The following is a 10,637-nucleotide window of genomic DNA, read 5'->3' as shown; positions in this document are numbered from 1 at the left end:
ATAAATTTTTTATGTTTGATAATGTCAACCATACAAAATGAAGATAGAAAACTCAGAGTAGTTCGGGATAACCAAAAATGCCCAAAGTGAAAAAACACCGTTTCCAGACTTTTGGTTAAACGATGACCCTAAACTGCACTTGGTACGGTATATTTCGATATCTATGTAGGTTGGCGTGCATATATATGTCAAACATTCAACCATGTAGGGATCACTGTGCAAGAATTGGTCTCTACGCTACGCTTTGACAATGAATGCATACATCAACATGCAACTATGCTTGTTCAGAGGACATAAAACGTCGTTCAGAAGAATGGCAACCGCATTGCTGTTCTTATTTTTCGGCTGACCAGAAATTTCTCTGTTTATATGAAGTCACCCAAAGGCACATATTTCTGAGTTATACAGAGACAAGGTAAGTAGTGTCTCGGTTTCGAATTCAACTTTACCATTGTAGCAAAGAACTGTCGAGGGGCGAAACATAAACGACTATTTTGCTTTCCCTTTGCCTTTTCCCTGGTGCTTCTTTGATTCTAACTTGGCCTGTATTCGAGCAGCTGCTGCAGCTTTTGCTTCTTCTCTCTTCTTTTTCTCTTCTTCTTTGCTAGCTGCAATCATCTCTCTCTGCTTTTTCAGTTCCCTGAATCAAAATAAGTACCGGAGAAACATCATTGTACACTTTAAGGACCACTGATGTTTAAAGAGTAAAATTTCTGCATGCCATGACATGCCACCCGATGATAATTTACCAAAATCTAGCATGCAACAAGCATGTCCCACGAAAGAAAATTTACCAAAATCTGATCAATTATAAAAGGAAATATGTCACAGAGTCGATCTGTTTTTCCTTCTTTTTTTTTTTGTCTTAAGAGACATGCTAACAAGTCAAAGTACAAAAAGAAAGATGAAAAAGGGTTGACAAGTAGAACCTGCAGCACATATTAGTTGTGTTATACGGTCGCTCAAATTTGACCCACAAAAAGATGTCAGCAATTATAAATAAAGATGATTATTGCGGCAGAAGTTGAATGTCTAAACTTACAGCAACCTAGCTTTTTCATCTGAGACGCTACTAAGGCTTGCACCTTTCCGAGGCCTACATGCCACCAACTCCACCTCAAAGACAAGAGTTGCACTGCACTCACAAAAGTTCCTGATTAAGTATATATCATAATCTAACAATTACAAACTCGAACCACTAGATAAATATATGGGGATTACTTAGGTGGTATATCTGGTGGCGAACCAGCACTTCCATAGGCATAGTCTGGTTTGCAAGTTATTTTTGCAACCTCCCCAACCTTGAACAAAATTACAGTTATGTAATCAGATATTTTAAAATACTAATACGAAGAATCTCACTAGTGGACATTATACACTTCACCTTCATTGTTCTTAGAGCTATATCCCAAGCCTTGATGACAGTGCCACTTCCGATCTCAAAGGAGAAAACAGTATTATCTTCATGCGTTGAATCAAAAACTTCACCAGTTTCAGCAAGCGTGCCTTCGTAATGAACTGCCACAAGATCAGACAGGAAGCCAAGTCAATCAAAAAGACGAGGAAAACAAGGGAAAAAAAAGCAATAAACATGCTTAGTCATCCTAATAGCATCCTCCTGGTCCTCAGTCCACTATTCTCTCATTAGCAGAATTAGTAGACTAGCCCATATGATCACAAATTCTGACAGGACAACCAGCAGTATGATGCTATTGCTTTGTCAAGAAGGCCATCTGACGTAGTACATCAACGGTTAGTTTATTCTCACCCTAAAGGCTATTTCCATCAATCAGAAAAGCATTGCTAGATGCCTAAAATCTCTAAATTCAAAACAGACTTCAGTTCTTCAATCACGACTAGTTCTTCAGATTTCGAAATGGACCTCATACAGGTTTCATCATCAAGAATATTGATCAAGTTCCAAGAGTTTATTGTTTGTTAATTAAAATCACAGACTTTGATGAAACTACAACCCAGTTATTATATATGAAATTCGAAGAACATTTGACTTGCTAAAACACGCAAGTCACAGAAAAGAGGAAAAAGGAGAAAATAATGACAACTTCAAAACATGATCAAGAAATGCTTATATCAACTACATTGACCATTTCTCGACTAATAGATCTGTCAAGCAAAAGATGCAGTCAATTTCATGGACACTGAGTCAAATTTGTCTTGTAACAAAATAAGTTTCTCTCAGCACAAAAATTTCCTCATTTTCTTTTCAAAATAGACAAGACGTTCTCTTCAAAACAATTATGATAAATCTTGTAAAAATACATGGGAGATGAAATAAACCAACTATGCTATTGTTAAACTTACGAGTATATAATGTAGAAAGAAATGACAGAAGTTGCGTTCTGTAAGACATAAGCTTTTCTGCAGTGCAGAAGCAGATTAAAAATTTATCATACCATCAACAAGAGGGAGGCTCTCTGATGGTGCAAGTGCATCAATTTTGGCTTTCCTAATAATTGTTTTCAGAAGACCCCCATCCCCTGATAAATCTATCATATCACCCATGGTTGCCTGTGCTTGTAAGCTGTTGAAAGAAGCATTTTAAGTAGAGACCATACTTCAACAAAGATATAATTTTGAAATAATAAGAAAATATGAATGAGACTAGCATACAGTAAATTGGGGAATATATTTGTGTGACAACAACAACATAAACAGAAAGAGGCTATATTGTCAGCGAGAGATCTACCTATGCCAGCAATAATAACTAAATAGTATTCACTTCATTGTTCACAGAGAAGAATAGCACCATTGAAATGGACCCAAAGTCCTTGTAACTCATCAAAAGCAAAAGGAAAAACTCAGGCTAAATGAAACTTAGAAATAACACCTTTCATTTGGACTCAGTAGAGATTCATAAAGACTGAACCCCAATTAGAATCCTTCAGAGGATCATATATGTATCCCTTAGATATTTCTATTTGGAGCTTGATTATCTTTTCTTTAATCCATTTCAGTCCTCTTCTCTCCCACTCATAATCAAATTTGGTAGGGGGTCTTGGTTACCATTGTTGTGATCACCAATGTGATCATAATGTTACAATGATTTCAACATCGTTTGGGTCATTTTTAGCCTTTTCAACATAATGATTCAAGCCATATCTCTTAGGCTAAGGACAATGTTAATCCTTTCTGTTTTAATTGAAATCAACCTTTAAGAGATGATTCCATGCCTTCTCATGCTCAAAGAAACAGTGATTTGGATCATGATTCCTAGAAAGTCAAGCTTGTTGATGAAGCAACCCTCTTTATGGTCCGAAAATCTCAAAGGAAAAAAGAAAATATTAAGGTAGAAGAAAGGATCTTGACATGGGAAAAATAGACAAAATGTTCTTTTCAAGTTTCATAACTTTAAAATGTCAAACATAAAGAGATCTACATAACAGAATTTGATCTTATGAAGAAATGTGACCTTATTAGACCAAAGGGGCAAACTATAACAAGGTATCTTGTTATTCTAGAGCTCAAGATACATAAGGTAGTTCAACTACAACCTTATTGAGTTATAAATGATGTTTGTCAGCTTGCACTCAAAGTTAACAAAAATAAGCTTCATGGAATGACTTTCGATCTATAGATCATGATGCCTCATTTACTTGAGGAATATCTCTAATTCTAAATCTACTTAAATTATGAAAACTACATAAAAAGACAATCTCTAAGGGAGATGGTGGGACCAATTCCAAGCACCCCTTGATTTCTTTTAGCGAGAATTTTCATTGATGTTTTAAATGCCATGACTATGGGTATATTGCTTTTGAATGACCTAAGCAAAACTGACAGTCCAATTAAGAAAGAAAATGATGATGTGGTGGATGAGGAATCTTATACTTATTTGGAAACTTCAACAAAAGATTCTTATCCAGTCACTTCAAAAGAAGATGATGAGATTATCGATGTTGATCATGAACAAACTATGGTGATTTAATAAATATTATCCAGATTGAAATAAAAGAGCAATGATTAAAAAAGCATACTTTTCACAACAATTACGCTTGTCATGAAAAAGTTTGTGATCAAGAATGTGGTCTCTACTAAGATAATAAATAAATTAAACCTAAAAACGAATACATATCCTCAACCTTACAATCTTTCATGGCTTCAAAAAGATACTGCAATCATAATTAACATGCATTGTCTTATTTCATCTTCAATCATGAACAACTATGGTGTGATGTTGTTCTATTAGGGAAGTCACCAAATGCTCACGAAGGCGCTCGAGCGACGCGAGGTGAGGCCCAAGTGCTTGGTAAGTGGTCTAGGTGGGCGATTTCAGTCGAGCACAGGTGCCAAGCAGCTCAAGCGCCCGCCTGAGGCAAATCGAACCAAGGTCGAACCTAATATAAATAGGCCCGATCATTGATTTGGTTCGATCACTACCACAACCCTCCTCCCCTTGCACACACAAATCATTGTCCCCCTTAGAAGACTTAGTCGATGAACTATACGACGGTGATTTGCTCTCCATTGGTGAATGACGATGATGTCTTCCCCTCCATCTGCAAACAGTGATGAGATCTTCCTCCAACGAGAGGCTTCCTCCATCTGCAAACAGTGATGACATCTTCCTCCTCCGCTGCAGCACCCCTCTCCCTCCTTTGCTGTCGCTTCCTCCGCCACACCCCTCTCCCTCCTCCTACTCCACTGCAGTCGGCCTTCCCCCCTCCCCTCCTCCACAACCCCCGATAGCACCCATCTCCCACCTACTCATCAACCGCAGCTCCCAACAGCACCCCTCCCCATGTTACTCCGCCATAGCTGCCTCCTCCTCCTTCGTCGTAGCCCTCAACAACATCGCTCTCCCGATATAGTCACCTCCTCTGCCACAACCTCCAACAGCACCCCTCTCCTGCCTCCTACTCCGCCACAGCCACCTCCTCCCCCCCTCTTCCACCGCAACCCCCAATAACTTCTTCCTTTTTCTCTTAGCTCAAGAAACAATTGAAGCAAGAGACATTAAATGACACTGACGATTGGTCCGTTGTGTCGTTCTCTCGACAAAGTGGAGAGAGGGAAGAAGTGATGGTGATGATGCCATCCCTCACATCTGTAGCAGTTCCATTGATTGTTGGGAACATAAAATACCATCACATTAGTCTTGAATTGTATCTCTCTCAAGTGCTTGAGGGAACACAATCATGGATTGTATCTTCTCACTTTTGCAGAAGACCAAAGATTAAGTGCAGAGAATACATGCATGCAAACCCATACAAGCAAATACCTGAATGCTTACAGTGTTAAAGAGTAGTGAGTGCATTGTCCCACTGAAGCTTAGAGGGAGGGGAAATCTCACACTGCACTTCTTTTTTCCTGGATGTGATAAGTGATGGATGATCATGGCAGCATACTTGCTAATCTTGTTTAGTATTGCTATTTTTGTGATTGGATCTAGACAATGTAAATTGATACCTTACATAAATATAATTTGATGTGTCATTTTTATTTTAATAATCATGTTTATCAACCATAATATATATGTTTAAAATTTTAATATTTAGGAGTGCTTCACTTTGCTCGGGCAAGCGTCTCGAGCATTTTGGTACCTTAGCACCTTTGACTAAACTAGTTCTTATGAATACTTGTCACCTACTTAGGCATCCTTGATACAATAACTTCTCATAATGCCTAAAAATACTTATGCTTTTGTTAAGGATGAAGGTTAAAATTGTTTTAGGTCCTTTTGTAACAAAAAATTTCTTCTAAACCTTCAAAAAGAGAGAAAAATAACGATTAAACCCTCCTTAGATTCAAAAGGGAGTTGAAAATAGGTGTCAAGCCTATGCTATCATAGTTTGGGAGGAGAATGAGGATAGTGGAGATATTCTCCTATCATAAAGTATTCTTTTGAAGAATTCCATAATATTGTACTTGAGATTAATCATCGACTTCCACCCATGAGAAAGATTCAATAGTGCATTAATCTTATATGTCCTGTTATTTTACCAAACAAAACAACTTATAGAATGAGAACGAAGGAGCATGTAGAGCTACAAAGATAGACTAAGGGTTTGGTGAGAGAAAGCTTAAACCCTTATGTTATGTTAGCTCTACTTGTAAAGGATAGACCTTGGCGAAAGTGTGTCAAAAGCATAGTTGTGAACAAGACTACTGTTGACTATACCTTCATATTCCCCATCCTTATTATCTATTTGACCAACTTCATGGGACAATATATATTCTCCAAGATTTATCTTGGCTATCATCAAATCTACGTGAGACCTGAATGAAAATAACATTCAAAACAAGGGATAAAAAATAATACAATTTGATCTCTCTAATGCTCCTAGTATATTTATGCATCTTAGGAATCCTATTTTTGAACACTTCATTAGAAAATTTGCTATCATATATTTTGATGACACTTTATTTATAACAATAATGATGAGCAACATATGCAACGTCTTCATAATGTTTTCAATGCTTTGCAAGAACAAAAGTTACATACTAACTTAAGAAATACAAAATTTTCACTCTTACTCTCATTTTTCTGGGTTATGTTTTAGCTAAAGATGGAATCAAGATGCCTGGTAAGGTGAATTGACTTACACCTAAGAAATTGCATGTTATTGAAGTTTTCATAGCCTTGCCTCTATTTATCAATAGTTTATAAAAGCCAACTCCAACATGATTCTAATATTGAATATTTGAAAGAGATGGTTTTAAATGGACAAATAAGGCTCAGCTTTGTATTTCTCAAAAGTAAAATAACTAAAGCTGATACTCTATCACTTCTAAGTTGAATATGATGCTCCTGATATGGAAATTAGTGCTATCTTTAACCAAGATGGTACACCAATTGTCTATTTTAGCAAAAAGCTAAATGAATCTCGGAAGAATTGCTCTGTTTACAACAAGAAATTCTATGCACCCTATCGAGCTTTAAATTATTAGAATCAGTAATTACTTTTGAAGTCATATGTGCGTTATCATGATCATAAAGCTTTAACATGTCTCATCAATCAACAAAAACTCATCATGTGACATGTTACGTAGATTGAGCTTATGCAAGTCTATAATTTTATTACAAAGGATAAGTCCAGTGTTCAAAATATTATTGTTGTTTCTCTAAGCAGGACATATGCCATATGCATTTAATTGCCAGCAAAAATTGTAGAATTAAATCCTGAGAGTGGTACAAAGATAATTTTGATGTCAAGGAAACTTGGAAAAAGTGTCAAAGTTGCAATAGTGATTAATTCATACTTTATGATGGTAATATTTTCAAGGTCAACCAACTCTATACTCCTCAATGCTCTTTAAGAGAATCTACCATTATGGAAGTTCATGCTAATGGACCAAGACTAGGAATCTATACTGGATTTTGTTGTCGGTTTGTGCAAAATCCAGAGGGATGAACATTCTATTATGGCTATGGTGAATAAAAGTTTTTAAGGAATCCTAGGCAATGGAAGTTTAACCTCTAAAAACAGCTTCATACACAAGGTGAGTGTAACCTACAACTTAACAATGACAGGAAAAAGTAGTTAGAGATTAGCATTCATAAACAGTAAGATTCAGAGACTCAACAAAATAGTCAAAAGAATACGATAGTACATGGTATCTCTCCGAATGTAGATGCTGATAATGAGATGTACCCTGTGTAATGGACCTGCTAACCCATTAAGAGCACATTACAAAAAGTCAAAGAAGTAAAACTCCATGGTTTTTCTTAACCCATTGTTTCCAATAGAGATTTAAAGTTGATGTACTCTAAGGAGAAATTAGGAATCGATCTTCACTAGAGTTCCTTCTTGTATCCCCAAGCTGATGGTAAAACTGAAGTTGTCAATCGAAGTTCGAGAGTTCTTTTAAGAAATTATGTAAAAAAGAATATTCATTTGTGGGATCTTATTTTGGCTCAAATTGAATTTGCATATAAAAGACAAGATACTAATTATAGCCCATTCGAAGTTATTTCTAAAATCCTATAATCTTGTTGATCTCTCACAGTTATCTTAATAAGAAAAATAGTCAGGACTTGAGAATGAGACTTTCTCAACCAAAGGAGGTTGCTAGAGGAGTGTCTTTATGCCTTAAACTAAGAGAAGTCAAAGCATTCACATTAATCTCTTAGTTTTTCGGTGAACCAAAATTTAGAACTTATTTCATATTAATATTGATATAAATTCCAAGATATTTATGAGGCAAATTATATATTATCAGAGAATTCATTGTGTCAGATCCAAAACATCATATTGAGTTCAATCTGAAGTCTTCTAAACAAATTTATGTTCATTATCTCTACAGAGGTAATGTTAGTTGCTCTACTCAAGAACATATGACACTTTTTGGAGTTTCTAAGTGACTCTAGTGTTTTCATGAGACTTTAACTAGTCTTCATTTACTTTGATCTTGAATATCATGAAGAAATAATACCTTGAAGACCACTCAAGCTTGGAGGGTTGTTCCAATCCTACCACTATAATGTGTTTTTATAAGCTTAGAAGTATAAAATGATATGAATACATATATAATTTCAATGAAATGTTTTGTCCTCATACAATTTTATATCTTTTTGATGGATTGTTCAAGGTGACAAGTTCCCAAGTCCTGTAGAACTAGTTAGACTCCTTTTGATGGTGATATTTGTATCCCTTGGGAGTTTTTACTTGAGTGGGAAATCTGAGTATCTTTCCTTTAGTCCATCCCACTTTTCACTTCGCCACCTATCATCATGGACAGCCTCCTTTTTAGTGACATAACCAAAACAACTTAGTCAAGACCATGCAAAGGCTTGGCTTGGGTCATATTACTAGTCCAACTAGTGGGCTAACTAGTCAGACTGCAGATTATAGTTAAAATAAAAAGATGTCATCTATTACGATTATGGATTTTCTTAATTTTCCGTTATAATTATAAAAAAATTTAAAAAACAAAAATTTCGATAAGCTAAAAGAATGGCAAATTACTACTAATTAACTAAAATTGTCAAACACCAGCAACACTGAGTTCATAGAGAATTCAGACAGTAAGCATTAATTTTAATCACACGAAATAAATCATTAGCAGATTAGACTTTTTACTTGCAGTTTCACATGCAAAAGGTTTATGTTGCCTATATGACCGGTTTTGTTAAAGACATGAAAACCTAGACGGAGGCTGAATGCACATATGCTCGAAACCGTGCTTGACTCTGTTCAAATTATCAAAAGAAGTAAACGAATCGATCTATCATTCTAATTAGCATAACAGTAACAGAGTACACAGGGAACGAAGACGCACAACATCAAGAAATAGTCAGGAAGGAAAAGGCTAGAGTTCCATATTCGAACAGTAACACAAAAGAAACAAATGAACGCAATCATCCAAGATAGTGAATAACGATATCAAGGAAAGACTGAACATATTATGAGAAAAGTACAAGAAAGAAACAAATTTTCATCCATATTCCAATCGTCGACGTTTAATCAAGCCAAATTACACGTATCTAGAATGAATCAAGAGCAAAGGATGAAGGAAGAAAGGAATTTCGAGACTAAAAACACGATAAAGATGCAAAATTGGTGAAGAAATATAGAGGATGAGCAGAAGATCGGGACAGATGGGAGGGGAAGGTTGGCGACCAAGAAGGAACCAGACCAGGGAAGCTTGTGCTCCTCGCCGATGACCGAAGGGCCAGTTCGTGTCGGACCCGCGGCCGCGGAGGTCGAAACAGGCGGGGAGCCCTCACAACGGAGAAGCTGAGGTCCGGCGAGGCGCCGATGACGGTGGCCCAACGCAGAGAGCGGTCGGAAAAGGCCGGGCAAGATTAGGGATATGTGAGCTGGTTTTGGCTTTTATCTATTGGCGATTTGCCGAAACAAACATTACTTTGGGCTTTCTCTGTCCGGATTTGAAGATTTGCTTATAAGCACTCGATGAATGGTGAATTTTCGGAAAAGGTCTCTATTTGTTTGGATTTTTCAAATCACGTCTTCTTTTCAAAGAAGACTCTAAGAACGCCTCCTTTCCCGAAAAGCCCATTGCGCAGCATTTCCGGCACGAGTTGGTTCGTAGGCGCAGTTCGTCGAGATCGGAGCAGCCCGGTTGGGTCACCAACTTTGTTCCAAAGTTCGGCCTTCTCTCTCTTGTTCCCTCCTCTTTACATCCCTTAGATTGCTTCTTCGTTGGTTTCGGAATCGCCGAGTCCGCGAGCGCTCGACGATCGCATACCGCTGCTCGAAGAAACCTCGCAGGTTCTTCCGTAATTTTTCCTTTAATCCCTCTAAAAATTTGATCTTGTTATGTTGGTGTCGTTATTATTAGTTTATTGTCGAATATATATATTTATCGTAATTTTCGTGTTTCGGTTGCGAATGAGAACACTTAGTTTTGCTGTTGAAGATAAAATAATTACACATCCGGAGTTGTTTTATAGGGTATAGGTTACATTATCTAATCTCTCGAGTTAAGGCAAGAAATTAGAGCATGTGGAAAAGATTTTAGACATCCGTGTCACGTAATTCAAAATAAATGTAACTAACTTACTTACGAATGAGTTTTTAGATCACAAATCCGTGAAATAAGAGGCTAAATTCATAAAAAAATGGGAATACTAAACATTCCACGAAGAGATAAGGGATTACAGCACTGAGAGGTCTCTCCCAAAATCACATAAGACGCTAGAAAACGACATCGTT

The 10,637-nt window shown here is 36.8% G+C and overlaps 1 protein-coding gene across 1 annotated transcript; it reads right to left on the bottom strand.

Annotated features, from left to right (window-relative positions):
• Positions 1 to 259: 259 nt before the first annotated feature.
• Positions 260 to 10,012, bottom strand: LOC103975016 (peptidyl-prolyl cis-trans isomerase FKBP20-1). The gene is made up of 6 exons (XM_009389927.3): positions 9,598 to 10,012; positions 2,415 to 2,542; positions 1,385 to 1,518; positions 1,222 to 1,301; positions 1,043 to 1,135; positions 260 to 640 (listed from the first exon to the last, which is right to left on the bottom strand). Exons 2-6 carry the CDS (start codon positions 2,521 to 2,523, stop codon positions 490 to 492), a joined length of 567 nt encoding a protein of 188 aa, XP_009388202.1. The 5' UTR covers positions 2,524 to 2,542; positions 9,598 to 10,012; the 3' UTR covers positions 260 to 489.
• Positions 10,013 to 10,637: the final 625 nt, after the last annotated feature.

The sequence above is a fragment of the Musa acuminata genome, chromosome BXJ1-4 (genome assembly GCF_036884655.1).
Source record: "Musa acuminata AAA Group cultivar baxijiao chromosome BXJ1-4, Cavendish_Baxijiao_AAA, whole genome shotgun sequence".
NCBI lineage: Eukaryota > Viridiplantae > Streptophyta > Magnoliopsida > Zingiberales > Musaceae > Musa > Musa acuminata.
The sequence above is the reverse complement of the archived record's forward strand: the minus strand, read 5'-3'. Positions and strand labels throughout refer to the sequence as shown.